The sequence below is a fragment of the Macaca fascicularis genome, chromosome 3 (genome assembly GCF_037993035.2).
Source record: "Macaca fascicularis isolate 582-1 chromosome 3, T2T-MFA8v1.1".
In the NCBI taxonomy this organism is placed as follows: domain Eukaryota; kingdom Metazoa; phylum Chordata; class Mammalia; order Primates; family Cercopithecidae; genus Macaca; species Macaca fascicularis.
The window spans coordinates 115,355,879-115,380,363 of record NC_088377.1 but is presented as its reverse complement, the minus strand read 5'-3'; the positions used below and the strand labels follow the sequence as shown (position 1 = coordinate 115,380,363).

The window sequence follows — 24,485 nt, the reverse complement described above, 5'->3', positions numbered from 1 at the left end:
GCCGATCCCCAATATATAGCCTAGTGCCAAGCTCTGCCTAACAACATCAATCTCTCCAAGATGTCTGAGCATCCCTGTGATTTTCATTAATTCAAACAGAAGCAAGATGAGAAGTCAGAGGTTATTGACAACCAAGAAAAAAAATGAAATAGTTGAAGAGGCAAAGATCATAAATCAACTCATATGATGTGTCTTATTGAAAGCTCGCATATCGGTAGATACCTTAGATAGTTGGAATAAGAATTTCTAGTCCTCACCTTCATGGGAAGGGGTGTAACATGGGCAAGCTGATGAATTCCCCTCAAACGACACCCCACCTTCTGCTACCAGTACTATCTGAGAGAGCATTTAGTACATGGTACTAAATTATACTTCTAAGGAATTCTTTCCTAGAGTTGGACAAAATGTCATGGTGTTGGATTTGCTTGGGTTCTGGCAATAGCATCCTACTGGAACTCCTATCTTGCAATACCCTGAGAGAAGTGTAAGCAGTCTAAAGTTTCTGCACTAACAGATAAAGACGAATTCTGGACAAAGACTCTCAATGCACCATTATTATTTAGTCCTTTTCTGGGCACCAGTGTCCACATTTTCCCACAGTGATTATTGACATAACATTCGGTAGTCTGAATGTAGGACATTATCTGCACCTGGGCAAACTGTGCTGAAGAGCCCCTGAAGTTGCCAGAGGAGATCAGAGAAGTGACACATGTGGAGCCAGAACGTGCAACCAGACTAATGTTGCTAAATAATGTTGCTAAGCCAGAATATAAGTCACAGGTTTATCAACAACCTAGAAAAAAAATAGAAATGGTTCATGAGGCAAAGATCATAAATCAACTCAGATGATGTGTCTCACTGAAAGCTGACAGGATGTGTTGGATGGATGGAATGAGAATTTCCAATCTTTACCTTCATGGGTAGGGGTGCATCATGGGCAAGCTCATGGCATTCCCCTCAAAAAAATACCCTACCTTCTGCTACCAGTGCTATCTGAAAATTCTAACTTCTTTTTGGTATTGACCCATTATTTATTACCACTTATGGAAGAGAGTATCTGACATCTTATCATGCTCCCCTTAAATGCCTTTGTGTCTACTTGTATAATCAGATAGAAGTCAGAAAGTACCATGAGAAAATTTTCAGATATCTCAGTCTACAGGCTGTTGGGAAAAGAAGTCACACACAAAGTATAAGCTTTTTTGACACTGGAAGGTTTTAGGTACCCAAGCACTTGAAAGAGTCTGTGACAGGGAAATCTGAAGGGAGGAGGGAAAGCTCTCTCATGTTTTGTGCAACGTGGCCTCAGGAACAGTGGAGCAACATGCAATTCTAGGACACATGGAATTTTATCAGTGAACATTTTAGGAATGTCTGTGTCTCCAAGATGGATTCTTAGCGTGAAGCAATTCTTATGTTAATGGTATTATTTTTAAAATTCTGAACTCCATGCTTTTTGGATAATACTGTAGACAAGGTAACAAAAGGAAAATTAACACAGAACTCTATGATTATGGCAGCCAATAGAAGAAGAAAAAATCCTTCAAGATGCCTTCACTAGAAAGCAGCTTTGGAAAAGACAAAACATATTATTAATTGAGGGGTATCACATAGTAGTGCCTCATAAGTGGCTTGTGGCAGCAGTTATTGCTACTTCAGAAATACTTCCCAGAGATGCTGAGAGCAATGCCTCATGACTTTGAAACCAAGGGAGAGAGAAGGCACTGGATATCATCTCATACCTAGGAAGAGAGGAGGCTCTGGAGATGACTGGGCAGTATTTCTGGGCCCGGAAATAAAAAGTGTGTAAAAACCATTATTCTTAATTCTGGCACCTGCAAGATGAGTATGGGGATGAGAGTGGAAAGCAAAATGAGCCCTCCAGGAAGGTTTATTTAAAATGCATCTGACCAGTACTTAAAAAAAAAAAAAAAAATGCATGTGTAGTCAGGTAGCGTGATGCCTCCAGCTTTGTACAAGGCTACAGTAACCAAAACAGCATGGTACTGGTACCAAAACAGTGATATAGACCAATGGAACAGAACAGAGTCCTCAGAAATAATACCACACATCTATAGCCATCTGATCTTTGATGAACCTGAGAAAAACAAGAAATGGGGAAAGGATTCCCTATTTAATAAATGGTGCTGGGAAAATTGGCTAGCCATAAGTAGAAAGCTGAAACTGGATCCTTTCCTTACTCCTTATACGAAAATTAATTCAAGATGGATTAGAGACTTAAATGTTAGACCTAATATCATAAAAACCCTAGAAGAAAACCTAGGTAATACCATTCAGGACATAGGCATGGGCAAGGACTTCATGTCTAAAACACCAAAAGCAACAGCAGCAAAAGCCAAAATTGACAAATGGGATCTAATTAAACTAAAGAGCTTCTGCACAGCAAAAGAAACTACCATCAGAGTGAACAGGCAACCTACAGAATGGGAGAAAATTTTTGCAATCTACTCATCTGGCAAAGGGCTAATATCCAGAACCTACAAAGAACTCAAACAAATTTACAAGAAAAAAACAAACAACCCCATCAAAAAGTGGGCAAAGAATATGAACAGACATTTCTCAAAAGAAGACATTCATACAGCCAACAGACACATGAAAAAATGCTCATAATCACTGGCCATCAGAGAAATGCAAATCAAAACCACAATGAGATACCATCTCGCACCAGTTAGAATGGCAATCATTAAAAAGTCAGGAAACAACAGGTGCTGGAGAGGATGTGGAGAAACAGGAACACTTTTACACTGTTGGTGGGACTGTAAACTAGTTCAGCCATTATGGAAAACAGTATGGCGAGTCCTCAAGGATCTAGAACTAGAAGTACCATATGACCCAGCCATCCCATTACTGGGTGTATACCAAAAGGATTATAAATCATGCTGCTATAAAGACACATGCACACGTATGTTCATTGTGGCACTATCACAATAGCAAAGACTTGGAATCAACCCAAATGTCCATCAGTAACAGACTGGATTAAGAAAATGTGGCACATATACACCATGGAATATTATGCAGCCATAAAAAAGGATGAGTTTGTGTCCTTTGTAGGGACATAGATGCAGCTGGAAACCATCATTCTCAGCAAACTATCACAAGAACAGAAAACCAAACACCGCATGTTCTCACTCATAGGTGGGAACCGAACAATGAGATCACTTGGTCTCAGGAAGGGGAGCATCACACACCAGGGCCTATTATAGGGAGGGGGTGGGGGGAGGGATTGCATTGGGAGTTATACCTGATGTAAATGACAAGTTGATGGGTGCTGACGAGTTGATGGGTGCAGCACACCAACATGGCACAGGTATACATCTGTAACAAACCTGCACGTTATGCACATGTACCCTAGAACTTAAAGTATAATAAAAATAATTGTGTGTGTTGATTTGTTTCCCATTAGAAACAGCTAATCTGATATTAGTAATAGAGTTTACAGCAGTCATGCCAAATCATATCCTATGAATAATCAGAATCTATTCTCTCTGTTCTATGAATGCTGTGGGTGTTTGTTCATTACAAACTTCCTCCTTGAATTCCTTCTAACCAAGGCATAGCTTTGAAGAGCCCATTTCTAGAGAAATAATTTAATAGGCAGAAATTTTAAAAAAATACCATGACTATTCTCTAATATCCATAGTGAGACTATAAATCAGACATATTCAGCAGAACTTTGTAAATATCTGGGGAACTCTCCTTTCAAAGTCAAAGCTGTAGTTACTAGCATTTTATTCCTTTCCTGATGTCATAACCTAAAGCTTTCATTTTCCACTGACCTCAGTTTTGGGGTATGTTTCAAGAGAAAATGGATTGTCTTGATTCAGTAAGAAACTAACCTGAAAAATATTCTAGAAGTTTTTCATCATTTGGCAGCTGCATTCACTCAAAAAGAAACACACTCTGCTCTAAAGACATTATGACACCATATGGGATATCAATGGCATACTGGAGATTCATTCACTTGCAAGAGTTTTCAAGGCAGTTTACAAAAGGAGTTGCTGCAGCTGGATAAGGGCCATTTGACGACTTGCCCCAAATTCTTTTCTTTTCTATGTTCATTTTACAATAAAGTACTGAAGGTAACTTAATGGTAACTAATATTTGTAAGAAAAACTGTGTGCACATGCATGCATGTGTCTGTGTGTGCGTGCATGTGTGTGTGTGTGAATGTGAATATCTGTGTCTTAAGAGACTCAGTTTTTTAAATGAAATGGAAGAATTAAGACTATTTTTCATGGGTAGGTTCTACTAAACACAGCAAATACATGAATTCTCCTTCATTCTTCCTGGATAAATATAGAAAAGTGAGTAAATCTCCTTCTACTTTGAAAAAGTAGGGCACAAATAAGATGGATCTGAGAACTTAGTCATAGGGCAAAGGGATAAAAAAAAAAAAAAAAAAAAAAAAAAAAAAAAACAATGAGAGATCAAGACAAGGAGACTTCTGTGCACAAATCTGAGGATATATTTACATGGACCAAAAGGCAACCTGATGGGGAAATATGTATTTTCATTACCTTCTGGACACTGATAATGATGTTAATGGCTACTTTATGTTAATATTTATTGAAAGATAATTCTCAATGTTTCCTTCATGTTTCTGTATATTTTACAAGGATAAGCATTTACAGCCTATGTTCCAGACTGTCATTCCAAGGATGTTTTTGTAGTAGACAGCCTTGGGAGACAGAGATTATAACTCTCCCTTGAGCAAAAAGAAGATCTGTTTATTGTGTTTATCAAAGACTCAGATTCCCTAAATTTGGGGATTTCCTCCTGACACAATTCTCTGCTTGTGCAGATGTGACCTGGCCCTTTTCATGTTTCCCAATAAAACTGAAGTAGGGGAACAGAAACAAACATGAGGTACATGCTGTTTACTACGACATAATAAATACAGTTCTTTGTCTCAGAGCCAGGAGTCTCATGTCTTCTCCTAGCATCCAAGGATCTACAGCAGGCTAACTTATTACATTGTTATTACAGAAATATCTCAGACCTTCCACCATCTGGGCAATGGTCTTTCTTATAAAATACATTTTTCAGCATGAGAAAATAATTGTTGCTCTTAATGGATTTGAAGATAAACTTCGTTTATTTACGTTCCAAGAGGTAAAAGAAGAAAATCAGACCACTATAAGCATAAGGACATTTCTCACATAGTCTCATCAAAGCAAATTGCAAAATTCAATGAATAATATATCTGGGAGAAGCCAAGATATGGAACTACAGAAAAAGAAAATATAGTAGAACAATAACTCAGTATATTCTGATCATACCAATGAAAGCATAATTAACTTACATATGGTGGTTTGCAGTTTACAACGCATTTCCACATATTATTTTATTTGAGTCTTGTAACAACCTTTGAAATAGTCTTTTTTATTTTCTTAATTACACAGTTGAGAAAATTAAAGTTTAGAAAAGGTTACATAACTTGCTGACGGCCAAAACTAATAAGTTTAGGAAATAAACAATTGATATAGATTCAAGCAAACTGAATAAAACAAAAAACAAAAATCAAGATTTGGCCCTAGGATCACAATATTTTGTCATGAATTATTTCCTTTCTGTTTTAAATCTTCCACTTGTCCCCTGTGAACATGTCTTTCTCTCCTATGCGGAAGAACAAAATCCCTCTATTTACACTATTTACTTTAGTTTTAATCCTTCCACTTTGTTTTCATGGTGAAATTATATAAAGGGTAGCTTACATGTGTTCTCTCTGTCTTTCCTGTTTTCCATCCATCTCATCTATTATTGTGTTTTTAAAAAATCCATATTAAAATCACCAGTGACATTCTAAGTGATAAAGACTCTGGATGTGTTTTGGTTATTATCTCAAGTTCAATCTCATTTTTTGAAAACACATTCCTTCTTTGGATTGTGGAATACCTTCAATCACTTATTCTCTTCTTTCTTTCTGGTTATGATTTCCTGGTTGTTTTCATGGATATCTCATTTTCCAACTGTCTTATAAATAAATCTTTCTAGAGTTTCATCTCTATCCTTCTCTCCTTGCTCAATCTGCTTCCACTAAATCATCTCATCTATGCCCATAATTTGATAACTACTCACAATGCAAAGGCACACCCATTCTATATGTCTGGCTCTGATTTCTTTCTTGAGTGTCAGATATGTATTTCCAAGTATCTAATTTATATCTCAAACTCATAACCTGTAAACTTAGGGTTCAATATGTCCAAACTCAAACCACTCTACTTTCCCTCTAAATTATTTATTTTTGTTTTCCTTTCCTGGATTGGGTGACCCACACTGACTTACTTCTAAAAGCTGAAATGCCCCATCCTTCTTCCTTAGTCTCCATATTCAATCAGTGATTGAATTTGGTTCATTCCGCCTCTAGATACTCCCTGTAACATGTGCTTACCTCTTAACTCTCTCTCAGTTAACAATGCCTTAACCTTCATGGAACCCCACATATTCAATAGGCTGCCCTAATAAAATAATCTCCTAATTGGTTTTTAGTCTCCTTTTCATCAAAGATACAATTTATTTACTTCTTTCTGAAATTTAAATCTTATAATTTTGCTATCTCCAGAATTAAAATCTTCAATATTTCAGATATTTTACTATCTCCAGAATTAATATCTTCAATATTAATTCTGGAGATAGTAAAAATCTGTTTGTTTGTTTATGTCTTTATGAAGATTTATGTTTATATTTGTGTTTTTATGAAGATTGATATATTAATAAATAAGTTATTAATCATGTTTCAGAAATAGGAAAAGCTAGACTCCAGGATTTGGATTTTAACACCTCCATCAGCAAAGGGGAGAGGGGCTTGACCTCCTCTCAGGTGTGTATTCATTTCATTGTTAGGCAATATTGATGGATAATACTTTATCAATGGCATCTAAAGACCCACTTTTTGTGACTATTGCTAAATTCTTCAGCCTTACCTTCAGTGCTTATACTCATGCCCATGTACACACATGAATAACATGCATGCTCATACACAAATATGTCTATACACCAACACACACTTCAAGTTCTTCCCTGATATATAACATTCATTCCTGCTTCTCCACATGCTCTGATAACTGGTTGGAGTTTCTCTTCTTCCTCCACCTCTACTCAATACTTTCTATTCAAATTAAAATCCCATTCCTCCTCAACTTCTATCCATATGCAGCAGAGTTAAAAGCTCTCCAAGAATCTTGCATACATAACATTCAGAGAATGCATTTCATTGCTTTGTCATCATTTGCCACCGGATCTGTCTCTCCGAACAGGCTGCTGAATAATGAGTACAGTTAAGTTCCTCTAACTTGTGTACTCTATTTATTTATTATTTATTGTGGCGCTTCCATAATAATGTAGAAAGTGGTAAGTAAGGAAACTTGGAGACTTCTAGTTAATCACAACCTTTAAACCATAATTGAGTTAAGGATAAAATATCATATTAAGATACATAAGCCTTAGTGATAATTTTTGTTATAAATTGTTATAATATCACTAATAAAAATAAGAGCTATCATTTATACACAGGGATTATTATCTTCAGTATAAACTGAGGGGATGAAATGAAAATATAAAGAAATTGTGATGACTTGGCTAATGTCCCAAGGTAAATGGTAGGTTCTATTTACTCCTGTGATAATGGCCAAATTAATAGTTTTCATCAAATATCTCAGTTCTCCTCTGGCACTGGGCAGATGGAAGAAATGCTACACCCTTAAAATTAAATATGGTCACATTAATTGCTTAGGCCAAAAAAATATTAGCGTATCACTACCAGGGAGAAGGTCTCAGAGCACACAGTCACAAGTGCTCTCTCTCTCTCTCTCTCTCTCTGTCACAGCAACTGCCAATTTTTAAAGCTGATGCCTGCTCCATCTGACTGGACTTCATTGTAGACAATGTGAGATTAAACCACTTGCTGACTCAGATCGGAAATGTAATATGGGCAAAAAATAAACTTCTGGTGTATTAACCCACTGAGACTTTGTGAATTTTTCAGACACGGCGTGATTTGGCTCACTTTGACCAATATTCCACAGATGCCATTACTTCAATATCAATGTGTGCTTGACCATAAATTGGACTCGAATGGATATTTTTTGGGGGGAGTCAAGTCTGAAAAGAGCTTACCCAAAGTTTTGCATCTTTAGGGTACAAAAATAATGGGAGTTTAGACATTCACAGTTACTTTTTTCTTTTACTATTGCAAAATTTAGGTATTGAGAGATTTAAGACATATGGACACAGAGAAGCCACCAACAGGAAATTGTGTCTGAAGCGGTACAACAAATAGGAACCAGAGCCAGAGATGAAGCAAAAGAGATTATGAAGCCAACATACATTCTAGAAATATAATCTGGGTCAGAGCCAGGGACGGCTGAGTTAATCAGTGTGAATCAGAAGAAAGAGTCAGAAATGAGAGACACGAATTACCTAAAACAGAGTTTCAGATTCAAGTTTCAGACCAAGTGTCAGGGTAAAGTCAAGATATTTCCGGTAAGTCAAAACATTTCAGATAAGTGTTTTAATTGAAAAGGTTTAAATATTTTAAAAGTCCGCATTTCATATTCAACTGCCTCAGCCACCACTATCACAATCCTAATTATAACAGTAATATATCGAATTCCAAGCACTTCACATACATTTCCATATTTAATCAGCAAGGCAACCCTAAGAGGAAACTGAAGTATACATCACAGCACTAGCCTTCAAACTCAGTTTTGTCTGACATCAAATTATGTGTTCTCAGACACTGCAAAATGGCCCTGTGCCATTTATCCTTCTGTCTCATACAAAGAGGGTAATTATCAATAAGTGGCTGGGCCTCCCAAAATAGAGCCAATCTAACACAGGGCTCAGGACAGAAGTAAAAGCTCATCTCAGCATGACAAATGGGCAAGAGGGCTAGCGTGTAATCTAAATTTGCCTAAAAATAAATTGACTACACACCTGTGAGGAGGTCAAGTCTCTCTCCCTTTCATGACCGAGATATTATATTATTTGAATCCTGGATTTTAGTTTTTCCTATTTTGGAAACATGACTAAGAATCTGTTTATTAACATATCAATCTTCATAAAAAACAAAAACAAATTATTACTGGTTTGACCTTTGTTATCACTTATTGTGCCACAGTTCCGGTCCAGCTACTCTGCTATAAACAGCAGTAATTTGTCTCCCTCTGAGGCTTATTTTGAGGATTAAATGAGTTAATACTTGTATACTATTTACAGTAGGCACTAAAAATCCATTATTTAGTATGATGCTGATTATTGTCTCAATAAATCCTACAACAAGATTTTGAGGTGGGATTCTACTTTTTCAAGTGAGAAAGCTGAGGCTCAGGTAGTTTATGTTACATTACGAAGGCTGTGCCACTAATAAGTAGAAAACAGGGCTGGGATTCCACACCGTCAAATATTTGCCTGCAAAACCGAAGCTCTTTCCACTAAGTCACACCGCATACCTCACTCCAATGGAAGAAATTGCAGACCAGGTCTGAACATTATGCACATTGGTCCTTATTGAAAAGAACAAATTCACCGTAATTTTGCAACTCCTTACAATGCCAGCTGCTATAAACAGTATGAAATTTATGAAAGTTTGGAAAAGTTCCCACCATAATAACACAGTATTTTTCAAAAATAATTTACATGCTATATAACACATGTTATATATAGCAAATAAAAAGCTAATCCTAAGTGACAATATGTGGGCAGATAATGAATCATTTGGAAATATCACGTAGATTTCACATAGAAAATATTGTTATCCATGAAAAGCCCAGGAGTTTCTTAACCCTTTGCTGTTCCATGGAACCATAGCAGAAAGCACTGACAGACCAATATGTAATAAGCTTAATTCTCTAAAGGGCAGGAGTGAGAGCTTTCTATCCTATAACAACAGTTTGGATGACTTTATATCAAGAGTGAGGAATAAAATTATACTCCTCTCCCACATATCAAGGGAAATGCTTCCCATGAAGTGACTCAGCCTGAATCCCTAAACAGGAGCACGGTCACAGCATGCTGTAGGCAGCCACAGCAGGCTCCACATCAGCTGCCTTCCGCATTTGTAGGGACAACACAGAGCGGAGGCTGCCAATTACACCAGAAGCTTCTACCTTGTGAGAAGAGTCTAATCTCGTGGCAGAAAAACAGACACTGACTCTTCATGCTCCAAAATGTGGTTCTTTTCTGCTTGATCATCAACAATATGTTCAAACAGCCAGAAGAACACTCTCCCTCTCTAGTAAGATAATAATTGTAAACTGTCATATCACTAGCAATTTGCCAGGCACAGCTTTCATTACTTCATATGTACTAATTCATTCAACTTAATACTTACAGCACTGGACATACATTTTTCCATATAAAACACAGATATGTTAAGTTACCCAAAGTCAGATATCTGAAGTATGATAGGAACAGTATTTAAACACAAGCTGTCTGGTATGCTAGATACCTATCCAGGAATGTTGTGCCAGTATCATCCAACTTATCCTTAATTATTTTTAAGAAAAGCGTAGCATTTAGGAGAACAATCATAGTTACAAGGTGCATTCTGGCAATTGTGGAGAAAATGTAAAATCAGATAACTTGAGACAATTATCTTTATGGTATTCTCTAGGTCCAACATTGAATGATTTGGTTTTGCTGGAATTGGGGTCCCATGAGCTCACTCATCTTGCCCAAGAGTTCCACAGCCCCACCTTATCCCAATAAAGCAAATTAAACATTTCTTTGATACATTCCAAATATAATCTTAGCATGTTGCAAATTTAACTGTAAATCAATAACTTGATTTTTTTATACTTCTTTAACACATATAAAGAAATTCTTACTAAAAATACAAATCAATTAAAATCAAGAAGGTGAATGCAATGTATCATTTTTCTAATAAAGTATGGAGGAATGTCACTTACCAATACTGCATTGCAACATGAAAAGTCTAGTCTTTAAAGTCCCCGATAAACTGATCATGCATGTTGAACAGCATGAAAAATCAATGACTTCTACAATCTTCAGGATGATGTTTGTTTCCCGTTATATTTTGGCACTGGCAATTTATCACACAAGAATACGTTCTAATCATGATATTCTTTGCTTCCTAATTATACAGGAAAGTCCTTGGAGCAGTAAATCTAGCACTTTTCATGTTGTCTTCATTATTTAAAAAGAGTGTAATAATCTTGGAATTGGTACTTTTTTTTTTAAAGTTACAGTTCATCTGCTAATTTGTCTTCTCATTGAATCCATTTTAATAATGCTGTTACACTCAGTGTGACATTTCATACTACCAATTTACTGAACATCCATTGATGTTTGTCTCAGTATAAGTTTTACACTTACGATAATTTTTGTTACTACTTGTTTTAGGAATTTTCACAAATTTATTACTAATTTGTGCATTCTTATGATATAATTAAATGCACCACCATATTCATTAGCCAATGAAATATAAGTAGCAGCCTATAATACATTTAATAATTTAGTAGAAATGTGTTTCTGCTAATCAATTCAAATGGAATTTCTTTCTATATCTGAGCAATAGCAATTATGAATGTTAGCTATCACAGCAATAATTTGCATATTTTATATTAATGTTTCATATAATACAGGAACTTTTCTTATGAGTACTCAAACATGGAAAATATATTTTAATAAACAAGCCAAATTCAACACAACCTAAGCCAAACTCAGTGTTTTCTTTACTTGACAGATACCACCATGATCCCTTCTTTTAAAGCTGGAGGAAAATGTCAGATCTCTCTCTCTCTTCCTGTCTCTCTCTGTCAGTTGTTGTATTTTATTATTTTCCAAGATATCCTCTGTTAATTTCAATGTGATAAAATCTGAATCCTCACTTTTCCAGTCGTCTTCCATAATCTATGTTATACAGTCTATGCCAACACCCTGCTAACTAGTCTCTAGTATCTTTTCATCACCATATACCATATCTTCTCAGTCATCAAAGTAAACTTCTCAAAGCATAACATTGTTTCTGTCACTCTACGACTTACAACTGTACAATGACTTCATTGTTTGACTCAAGTATGGTATATTTTGATACCATTTCATTTTTATAGACTTTACTCACTCCCTTAAATTGTGATGGGCTAAATGTGCCTCACCTCCCTTCCTTAAATTTATGCTAAATTTTCCTTTTTATTCATATCATTTTCTTTGTCATTTACCTTAAACCTAATTTTTAAAGATTTGTTTCAAAGCCTGCCTCGTGTTTGAAGACTCCCCTTTCCTTTCCTATCTCCAGTGGAATTGTAAAACCCAATATAACCTTAAAGTCTGCTTGTATCACATACAATATTCTGGCTAGACATAGAATTATTTTTCTATTAGTTTCTAGCCTTCTTTAAACTGTAAGTTCCTTGAAAGCAGGACACATATTTCGTCATATTTGCATCTTCTGCAGCACCAAGCAGAAAACTCACTCTAAAGAAGATGCTCAGAAATATTTACTTCATGATTGGGTTACCACAGCAGCAAAGTGCAGAGCATATGGAAATTTGAAATCATAGGCAAATCAATTTATAACCAATTTAGAAAGTATTGAGTATAAGACTGCAAGTGAAAAAGAAGAATTAGGCCATTCTGAACTAAATTTTCTTTATTCTTCTTCTTCTTCTTTTTTTTTTTTTTTTTTTTTTTGGCAGGTTCTGGCTTTGTCAGCCATGGTAGAGTGCAGTGGCACAATGACTTACTGAAGCCTCAACCTCCTGGGCTCAAGCAATCCTCTCACCTCAGCCTCCCGAGTAGCTGGGATTACATCTGCATATCACCACGCTGGGCTAATTTTTTTTTTTTTTTCCACAGAGACAGGGTCTCACTGTTTTGCCCAGTCTAGTCATGAACTACTGAACTCAAGCAATCCTTCTGCCTATGCCTCCCAAACCTAAATGTAAATATTCATAATATGATAAATGCATATATTGTACATTCAGAGGCCCTAAACAGTTTTGAGTGTGAGAACCATATGTTGATGTCAAAATTTCCAAATATCATATATTTTGTAATCATAGTTTTATTATTATTGACTCAGTCAATAGTCATAGGCATTTTCCTAAAAGTTTTTTTAAATGCCCATGAAATCATAGATTTTGAACTTCCTTACAAATACCCAGCAGCATTCTCATACCCTCATTCAATCCACAGATTAGGAAGGTTCTAGAATACCCTTGAAACTAGTCTTTTCAGATAATATACATGAAGCATTTATTAGTGTTCCCAGCTCATCATATGTACTCTATAAAAGTGAGTGATAGTATTCACCATTACCATCAAATCTATCTTCATGTTCTAAGTCCCAATACGTGTTTAACCCCTTTCTCTGCTTCTACTTTATAATATCATTCAACTCATTCCTGATACACATCTCTTATATCCCACAACATCTTTCTGCACAAGTCGCCCAGATGCCTTAATTTTTACCTCTTTCACTATCATATGCTGTTTGGTTCTTTTTCTCCTTTCCACTACTTTCATTTTATTCTCCCTGTCACCATGTTATTCTTTCTGTTCTTACTATTCTTACTGCATTCTCTATATATTGCTTTTTCTGTACTCATCATTTTCCAAGCCTTTTGATGCTTGCTATTAATCAGTTGTTTCTTTTCCTCTCTTCAACACATGAATCAACTGCTGTTCATATTTATAGTTGAAAGTCACTTTATGAAATAGATGTATTCCTGATCATCTAGAGTAAAAAAAAAAATCTTATAAATAAAATCTTACTCTACATATGCAAAGAAATAATATTAAAAAAAAAAAAAAAAAAAAAAAAAAAAAAAAAAACTGGCCGGGTGCGGTGGCTCACGCCTGTAATCCCAGCACTTTGGGAGGCCGAGGCGGGCGGATCACAAGGTCAGGAGATCAAGACCATGGTGAAACCCCGTCTCTACTAAAAATAGAAAAAATTAGCCGGGCGCAGTGGCGGGCGCCTGTAGTCCCAGCTACTCGGGAGGCTGAGGCAGGAGAATGGCGTGAACCCGGGAGGCGGAGCTTGCAGTGAGCCGAGATTGCGCCACTGCACTCCAGCCTGGGCGACACAGCAAGACTCCGTCTCAAAAAAAAAAAAAAAAGAAAGAAAAAAAAAAGAAAAAAAAAAAAAAAAACTTACAGTGAAGTGAATGATCATAGCCTATCACTTGTATCAATGTACACACTAAAAAAGTTGTGTTGTCCTTACTTGAGGTCCTGACACCTCTTTCTTTTACAAAATCTGATTCTAATTCCATAATGTATCTATGACTCCCTACTGCCTACTCTCTTTTGAAATGCTAGGTTATCAAACAGAAACAGACAGACAGACAGACACACACACACACACACACACACACACACACACACACACACACATCTCCCTTTTCCCTCCCTCTTGATATCTATGAGTCAGACCATACTGTCTCAAGAACAGCATTGCTTTTCTCTTCTCTTTTTCCTTCCTTCTCACTCTCTGCACCCTGTTTGTCCTTCTCCCTGTCTGTTACAGTATTACCACTCTCCATTTTGCCAGGCTGTCTCATCCTCTGCTTTATTTCTATTACAGCTAGAGTGTTTTCCAAGCCTAATTTTGCATCTAACATTTTAGTTCCTTTCCTGCAAGATGTAATACTTGATTTAATTTATCTTTTCCTTTCTCTCATGTCAGAAAGGTAGTCTCAAGTCAACCTGACTTGTAAACACAAAAGGCAGACCTGGATCGATCCCCATGATGAACGGGATCTATGATCCGTTCTTATAAATAAATGATACTTTGTCTAGCACAAATGTCAAATAATCTCATAATTTCAATAGGAATACTTACACTCAGCATATTTCTGAAGTTGGGAAAATTCCGAAGGGCTGAGGTGGGCCCATTTTTCCTGGTTTGTCATGGTGGTGGTGAGAAGCTCTGTTACATACCAGGTGAAAGATTCTTTATTCAGCTGCTGCACAGAGATCTATGCTTCAAAGATTCCACATGGCGTGTTTCATGATAAAATATCTCAGGCTTTCAAAATATGCAATCTGTCCACATGAAACTGCTTTGGATGTTTGTAATTTCAATAATGTGTTAAAGAACTGCAAAAAAAAAAAAAAAAAAAAAAGATTAACATGATTGCACAAAGGAAAAAAAAGTCAAGGTACAGAATGTTAAATATTTTTTAAATCATATAAATTAAGAGTACAAATTGTGAAGAGAATCTTATAAAGTACATTTTCATAAATGTAAATTTTTATGTCCAGTTTTACAAATTCCACATTCCAAGAGTAGACAGTGGTATCATTTTTATCAGTCTGTACCAATTTTTAAATATGTAAACATTACATATAAAATTTAGACCTAAATTATCCAAGGAGGCTAAAATAAGCTCTCTAGCTCCCTATGCATATGATTTGCTAGTTTACAGTATAGACTGCCAATAATTGCTTGGAATGTTCATCAGCACTAGTATATGTATTTCCAATCATATGAATTAATTTTGGAGAAGTCATATAATTTTTTTTTCTAGCAATGAAATAAAGTTTTAGTTTTATGATTTAAAAAACATCCAAAAGATTGGTCAACTAAAGCAACTCTAAATGTCTGAAAGACTTGTGTAATGACAGTAGATGATTCTATTGTGAATCACGCTTTAAAATAAATCTCTAGGTTGTCATGGACCTACATTTACTGGCTATATCTGTAAAGGCAAACAAAATGAAAAACCATCTGGTTTCAACGTTTTTATCAGAGACTATAATCAATTGCTCAATAATCAGCCAGATTGGCACTGTATTCCTTATAGAAAATGAAGTATTTCATAAGAATTATTTGTAAAATTATAATCATTGCAAGGTTTATTTATGTCATTACATATGGCATTACTTAAAGTCACCGTACTTCTACGGACAAGACTCATTTGGTCTTAGTACCTTGCCTTTCTTCAACATCTCTTTACTGTCTTCCAATATCAACCCTGGGACCTCACTGTCAAATCCTGTCATCCTTGCCTTTAAAAACTGTTCTTTTTGGTCTCATGGGGTCACATCCCTGCACTGTTTTACAATATGGTAGTTTACTATACAATGGGGAAAATGATGATATTGATGTGTTCACAGAGGCCAAATTGCTGGATATCTTTTCTCTTTTCTCTCCCAGGGGCAACCATGGGTTTGGGGATGCAATACAAGTAAAAGAGAATGGGGATATGCAATGACAATTGTGGACATCTTCCACCCAGTTTCCTTCTGCTGATTTCATCTTTCACACTAATTTCATCCTAACTCTCTGTCTCTCTCCGGTTACAGGCAGTTTTGGTGGGACTGTGAAATGATGTGTTCTGTCCTCTAACCAAAGGGAGACAGATGATTCTGTCACATTTGCACATTACACCCTGCCTTCCAGGGCTTTAAATGTTGAGTGGAGTGATTCAAGGACAGGGTGAAAACAGCTGTACCTAAATCATAACAGAAATAATTGGATACTCGTTCCTGTCTAAACCTGACTCTCCAGCTATCTTGTCACTTCCAGGAGCTTGTGATATTCTTTTAATAAAGGATTAAGGCCAGGCAGGTGGCTAATGCCTATAATCCCAGCACACTGGGAGGCTGAGGCAGGAGGATGGAATGAGACCAGGTGTTTGAGACAGCCTCAACAACATAATGAGACCCCATTCTCTACAAAAACATTTTTTTAAAAAATTAGTTGGATGTAGTGGTGCACATCTGTGGTCTCAGCTACTCCGGGGGAATAGTGGGGGAGCTGAGGTGGGAGAATTGCTGGACCCCAGGAGGTTGAGACTGCAGTGACCTGTGATCATGCTGCTGTACTCCAGCCTGGGCAACAGAGCAAGGCCCAATCTCAAAAAAAAAAAAAAAAAAAAAAAAGGATTAAATGTATACATATACCAAGACATCATACTGTACCCTATAAATATATACAATTATTGTTAGTTAAATGTTAATAACTTTTTTTTTAAGTCAAGGATTAAGTGAGACAGAGTAAGTTTTTAATTGCCAACAATGCAAAAATTTTAACTGGTGATAACAACAGTTTGTTTATTCAAATATTTGTTGAGTCTTGCTGTCTGCCAGAAAGCTTTCTAGGCAATGAAGATAGAGCAAAGATCAAAACATATAAAAGATGAAAATAATGTCACTCCACAATGTGTCAGCTTTATTGAGAACTTACAGTTAGCAAAAGGCACTCTCCTAATCACATTACTGTGTTAGGTCATTCAATGTTCAGAAAGCAACTCTGTGAGGTAGGTGCTAATAGTCTCCCCTTTTGACAAATGGAGAAAGTGACACTGGTGACTGAATCTAGTAGGTGTAGCACAGACTGTTCCAAGCCCACCCAGTATCCATTCTCTTTTGCTTACTTGGTACAAGAAAGATGGTAAAAATAAATCTGTTTAAATGACTGAATTCCCCAGGTTCCTTACATGAAGAAGTGGCCAATGAGATGTAAGGAGATGTTGGTGAAGCATATAGAAAAGTTCTGTTAGAGGAAATAGTTGCTGGCAAGTGCCCTTTAAAGCAACCTTTTATTCTTTTCCTCCACCTTACTACCTGAAATGGTGACATATTGGCTGCAAATCCAGAAGTTTCTTGTACTAAATAGATAACTTTATATGGAAGCTATATATTAAGGATAGGAGGCCCACATAAACTAGACAGGGGTAAGCAAATAACTAATTAGGGAGTAAATTTGGTCCACCACCTGTTTTTGTAAGTATAGGTGATTGGAGCACATATCCATAAGAGAAACCAGCAATAGGTTGTTTTTGAAGGGATTTCAATACTAAATAAAGAGGCTTGGGCATTATCCTCAGGGGAAATAATATACAACAAAAGGACTACAAAAAACCCCACAAACCTGATCACTCTTACGTTTCTGAAATGTCAGTATTTTCAATGAGTTCCTTTCTCTCTCACTTGCATTGTTGTGATAGCTTCTTAACTCACTCCCTGAGGTCTCTCCCTTTCTTAACATGGCCATTTCCCAAACCCCCTTGGAGTCCTTGGATGGTCATGAACTAGGATGATTCCTGAGGCCTGTCTGACAAATTACCAACAACAAGTTAATTAATCAATTATAATTGTAATAATTGTCTTAATTATATCTTTCCACCTGGAAACCTACTCTGAAATTTATTAAAATCCCCCAGCTGGGCACAGTGGCTCAAGCCTGTAATCCCAGCATTTTGGGAGGCCAAGGCAGGTGAATCACTTGAGCTCAGGAGTTCTAGACCAGCCTGGGCAACATGGAGAAACCCTGTCTCTACCAAAAATACAAAAATTAGCTGGGCATGGTAGCATGTGCCTGTAGTCCCAGCTACTCAGGAGGCTGAGGTGTGAGGATTGCATGGGCCCAGGAGGTAGAGGTTGCAGTGAGCTTTGATTGCACCACTGTACTCTATCCTCAGTGACAGAGCAAGGCCTTGTATCAAAAAAAAAAAAAAAAAAAAAAAAAAAACAAAAAAAACAAAGAAAAGGAAGGAAGATAAATATCCCCCAGTTCATTAAGTTCATTATGAGAAATTTAAATTTAAAATGACTGGTGAACTGTCATCCTTAGATCTGTACAGGAATGCTAACCATGTATCAAGGCTCAGTTGGTTATTGAATTTTAAATTGTACAGTTATACAGACCATCCCTTCATTCATTTTTTTAAATTTGTTTTGAATATAATATTTTAACATCAAATACTTCACTTATGTATATTATTTAACATTTGTCTCCACACACTACAATTAGGGGAAATATAAGTTGTTTTGAGCCTTGATGGAATTTCACAAAAAGGACAAAGCAACTAAAAGTATTAGGTTTGCACTTGATTTTCATCCAAACTGTATGTTAGATTCTGCATCACCATCCTGTCCTATACTACATGATGTAAGCCCCATGGAGGGCAGGGATTTTTATTCATTTATACACTGCTGCTTTCCCAGTGCTTAGAAGAGTGCTTGGTATATAGTCTCAGGTCAATAAGTATTTCTTGAATGAATTCACTTATTTCCTTTTTGTTCATAAAGAAAAGTTTGAGTGGAAGAATTAATTAGAAGGAGGCCCTGAGGTTGAGAAAGAGAAAATAGTGCATAAAGGAGACAAGAACAGAAGTCACTCTGGGCTTCAATTTTCCTAGGGACTACATCCATTTTCTTCAACTGAATGGGCATTTAAAAAAAAAAAAAGAGTGCACTTTCAGGGTACAAGGCTTTTAGAGTTGAAAATGGATGGCATTATTTCACATTTTGTGAATTTTTTTAACTAACTCCATATAAATACGCATCATTCCCAAGAGACGCCCTGTGATGTCAGCTAACCAATTTACCATAACAACACTTACACATGACCACCAAGTATATTTTTAAATTATTTATCAATATCTAACAAAAATACTACTTAACTTTCTTTCATTTAGCATGACCTGGTCAACTTAGGTCTTCACTTTTTGTAACAAGAAAAGCTTCTCTGGATTGATCTACCCCATTTGCATTTTGACATGTGATATTTACAAAATAATGGTATCTCTGAGGGGCTCACAGTAAATTTACTTTGGCTGTTGGATTTTGTTTATTCCAATACCAAAATGCTTTGAATAAATCCTCTCTTTCTCACCTTTCTTCTAGTGTAAGCCATTGATTTCTCATAATTCTCATAGTTCTAACCCTCATCATGTGATGTAACATGTAGCTAAATAGTAAAAATAAGGGTGGGGTACAAGTGAAGAATTTTTTCTTAGTCAAATCTTTTTACTATTTGAATTGGCATACACAAACCTATGAAAAGATAAATGTTTCATGTATAATTTTAAATACAGAGGCACAGCTATATCTCATGCCTCAGAAGGTAATGAAAATGATGGCAGCACATTCTTACAGTCTACGCCTCTTCATAAATGGGTAGAAAGAATGTGACAATATTCAGCTGAGATTCCCTATGGTGCATTCACAAATCTCCTCTTCCCCTGCAGAATTCTTTCTTTAGGTACATAAAATGAGCGTCAGGAGGGATGTACTTTGCTGGCTTTTAGCAAGCAGTCTAATTCTGGCTTTCCCTTCTAGTCAGTGGATGTGCCGCTTTGCTTAGTTTGTAGCAGGAAATAATTGCATTGAAAGAGTTGAAAAAGACTCTTTGGGCCATTGTACCTGGGCTAAAACACAATCCCTATAATTAGGGGAGAAATCAACCTCCTCATGAAGAAGCCATTAAGCAATATCTAGAAGAGTCAATCTGTTGGGTTGGATGCATTATCTGTGAGTCACATCAAGTGTAAATTTATAAGTAATTATTAGAAGTCAGTATGCCATGACTTCAATCATTGAAGAGAAGTTAATAAACATTAAGACACACTAGGTCAGACGCAGTAGCTCATGCCTGTAATCCCAGCACTTTGGGAGGCGGAGGCAGGTGGATCATGAGGTCAGGAGATCGAGACCATCCTGGCTAACACGGTGAAACCCTGTCTCTACTAAAAATACAAAAAAATTAGCCGGGCGTGGTGGCGGGCATCTGTAGTCCCAACTACTCTCTACTCACTACTAGGGAGGCTGAGGCAGGAGAATGGCAAACCTGGGAGGCAGCGTTTGCAGTGAAAAAAAAAAAAGACACACTGAAGAATATATGTATACTGGGTCTCAAGGGTCATAAACTCCAAACTATAAGATTTCCAACAGAAAGAAAAAAAAAAATCCTAGGGATGGGAAAGGATGTAGAGCCAAAATAAAAACTATAGAATTGCTGAAGAAAAAGTAGGATGAAATTACATGGAATATAAATTCTATAGGTTGGTTTATAATTGCTTGTTCATTTAACCATAAAAAGAAGTCTAAATTTGAGACCCAATGAATGGGATGCAAGGCATCATGCCAGATCCCGGGGATGTAGTGTTATGCTAAACAGATATGATACCTGAGCTATTAAATCGTGTTTAGTGGGAAAGAGCTACAATAACTAAACCAACTACGTCCATAAATAAATGCAAACTGTGATAACTTATATGAAAAAAAGGCAACAAAGTCTATAACACAACAGCAACTCCTTATTTCCTTTAAGAGATTCAGAGAGCAATTCAGAGAGCAAGGTTTATTTAAACTAACTGATAAAAGTTAAATAATTGTAAACTTGAATGAAGATTAAAAACATTCTAAGCAGAAACTTAGAAGTAAAGAAAAAAAAACTTCAAATATTATAAGATTTCTAAAGAAGTCAGTTATGACTGGATCCTGGTAAGCAAGAAGTAGAGGAGAACACAATTAGGCCCAAAAAATTAAAAAGAGCTACATAAGTGAGATTATTAGAGGCCATGTTAAGGACAGTACAATTTGTCATAAGTAAATTATGAAACCATTGAAACATTTTTGTGCAGATTAACATGATTGATTTATATTTTAAGAAGTCCACTTTAATCAATGGATATGAATAGGACAAGAATGGAAGAGGGAAGACCAATTAAGAGGCTGTTCCAATATTGTGTGAGAGCTCGTGGCTTTAGGGAATGGCAATAAAGATCAAGGTTAAAAACTGAACTCAAGACATGTTTTTGAAGTAGGTCTTGATAATGAATAGGATAAGTTCTGTGAGGAAAGAGGGGATCAAGAGTGACTCCTGTATTTTGGCTTGAGTGCTGGAAATGGAAAAGTAGAATTTAAACAATTTCCAAATACTAGAATAGAACCAGGATTGATGAGAACAGAAAAATCACTATATTGTTTTGGGATGTATTGAAGTTGAGATGATTATCATATATCTGAATTGAATGTACTAGTAGATTTTGAGTTAAGCTTAGGCTAAGATAAGAGATAGGTAAAATATTATGAGTTTCCTGTATAGATGATATTTCAAGAATTGGGAATGGCTGTTCTCCTGATGTGGTGACAAAGAAGCTATGCCCCTAAGCTCTGCTTCAAGATAGAACTTGTCATTCAGGGCAAAGACTGCAATTAGCAGTCTGTACTTCTGACAGCCTATACTTCTTCTTGTCTTCAGAAGTCAACTTAGGTTTTGAACTGAGGTCACATTTTTCCCAGACAAGAATCAATAACAAAAAGATGATGGATGTACTAGGGCCATGATATTTCTGTCCAGTGGAGACCCCTTAAATGGTCCATTTTTGTTCCAGAGCTCCCCAGTGGGCTGGTTGAGAATTTATCAGGTCTGCACTGGGGTCTGAGGCTATTTCTGACCAATCCTGCATATCCCCTTCTGTTTTCACAAGCATCAGTTTTGTATTACAATCTGAAAGCTTTCCTTGCCTAACTCTGCTTGTTTTTTCCCCCTTTTTATGTTTCATAGGAATAATTATCTAATATGTGTTTGCATCCCTATCTCCATCTTGGTATTTGTTTCCTAGTGAAGAATCCCACATGTCAGGATCCCAGTAGGAAACAGATGGCACACTTAAAATTGATAATTAAGAGTTTAATGAAAAGATTATTTAGGAAATGTGGACAGGTAAGGAAAGTTATTAGAGACTAATGCAGTATCCTAAACTAGCAATAGTAGGAAACTTATTGAACCTCCTGAAGGGACTAAGGATGTTTTAGCTAACGAACCCCAGAGTAGCTGTATATAGAGGGTCATTTGATAGGAGGAGCTATGATTTGAATATTTGTCCCCCTCATTGATATTGAAATTTAATTGCTATTGTAACAATATTAACAAGTTGGACCTTTGAGGGGTATTTATGCCAGGAAGATTCCGCCCTTCTAGATGGGACTAATGACATTATAAAAGGGCAAGTTCAGCCTCCTTTGCCCCTTTGCCCTTCCATCTTCCAGCATGTGACGAGGCAGCCAGAAGGCCCTCACCAGATGCTGGCACTTAGATCTTGGATTTCCCAGCCTCCAGAACTGTTATAAAATAAATTTGTGTTTATTATAAATTACACAGTATCAGGAATTCTGTTAAGAGCAGCACAAAATGGACTGAGACAGGAGTCATTTCATTTGATAACAGGACACATTTCTTTTTGGAGTGTCCTAGCTGGGCATGAGGTGGAGTAATAAATTCCCTAATGTTATCCTTCTCCTAATCTCCATTCTCCTCCAGTGCCTCACACTGACCAAACCTCACCATAAGCCAAGGACACAGACCACCACTGATCAGTCTCACCAATTTCAAACAATCTCTTGAGGCACAGAGCCTCAAGACAAGGATAATGGAGGATCTAAAGGGGAAAAATATACACTGTCCATCACATCTGGGGCAAGAGTGTAGTGGAAGAAAGGCACACAGAACAAAACTCTGAGGAGACGAGTTCTTTTATTTAGAGATTAGAGGTGAAAAAAGTCCTCCCCCACTTTATCCTACCCCCGCCCGTCCCCTAAAAGCAACTGAAAGAATATGATGTCAAAAAAGACAACAGAAGGGAATGAAAAGAATCCACCAAGGAGAGACTAGAAGACACTTTTCAAAAGTTTCTTAGCAACTAAATGACAATTGAAGCATCCATTGGCAACATGGTGGCCACTGGCAACTTTAGCAATAGCAATTTCTTTGAAGTTGGGCACGTTAGATAGTAAAGGTGGCATGGTGAAACTGAGTATAGGAAATGAAGACTGATTCATCAACCCTTGGAGAGTGTGATTGTGAGAAGTAGAGAGAGAGAAGTAGCTATCCAGAGAAAAAATGTGAAATCAAGAAACTTTTTTTTTCTTGTAGAAATTACTGGAATCAATTTTAAAGTTAATGAGAAGAGTTTATTAGTGAGACTGATTCAAACTTCAGGAGAGAGAAGCTGAGTAGTGTTTTAAACTACTTAGAAAAGAGGGGGAGGTTAAGTCCCAGAAAGTCTGTGAGAGCCAAAATTAATCTTAAGGATGGATACAGATGAGTAGTTTTGTGGACTTAGTGTTTAGGAAATAGAGGATGTCCGGTTGATTATTTCTGTTTTCTCAATGATGTATAAGGCTTAGTGATGAACTGAGAGTTGACTTAGGAGGAAATGATGGGGGAAAAGGGAAGTAACAGTGTGAAGATACGAAAAAATTACATAAAAATGTGGTGAAGTGATCTCACTAAAGGCGTGAGGTAAAAACAGCAGACAGAGTTAAAAGTCAATGCATATTGTTATTCATTAACTAAGAACTATAACAATCAGCTTGTTGTAGTTCAATTTATAACAATTTTAAACAATTTTAATGATTAATTTATAGATGAAGGAATCTAAAGGACAAATAATCATATTCTTACACATTTGAGTCAAATAGACCTGCATCCTCATTCAATTTCTGAGCTATGTGTCTTCACTGTGTAGTGAATCATTAAATCTGAGCCTCAATTTCCTTTCTCATGAAAAGTAGATAATACCACCCACTTCACAGAGCATTAGCATGTAAAGAAATAGCACGTGCACAATACTAACTAATAAGAGATTCTCAATAATAGTTATTTTCTCTTTGCTTTTACAAGTAGAATTGCTTTTATTAGTAGAATTGAAAGTGGACATATATACAGTACATATACGAGGAAAAAAGACTGGAAATCTAAACTC

General features: G+C 36.5%; 1 protein-coding gene across 23 annotated transcripts in view; it reads right to left on the bottom strand.

The window, feature by feature from the left end:
* Positions 1–24,485, bottom strand: part of DGKB (diacylglycerol kinase beta) — a 764,643-nt gene that overhangs the window by 686,881 nt on the left and 53,277 nt on the right. For all 23 annotated transcript variants that reach the window (XM_005550071.5, XM_065542255.2, XM_065542256.2 and 20 more), the window contains one exon: positions 14,828–15,084. In XM_005550071.5, the coding sequence (XP_005550128.1) occupies positions 14,828–14,897 (70 nt within the window). In that variant the 5' untranslated portion in view covers positions 14,898–15,084. The remainder of the gene's footprint in view (positions 1–14,827; positions 15,085–24,485) is intronic.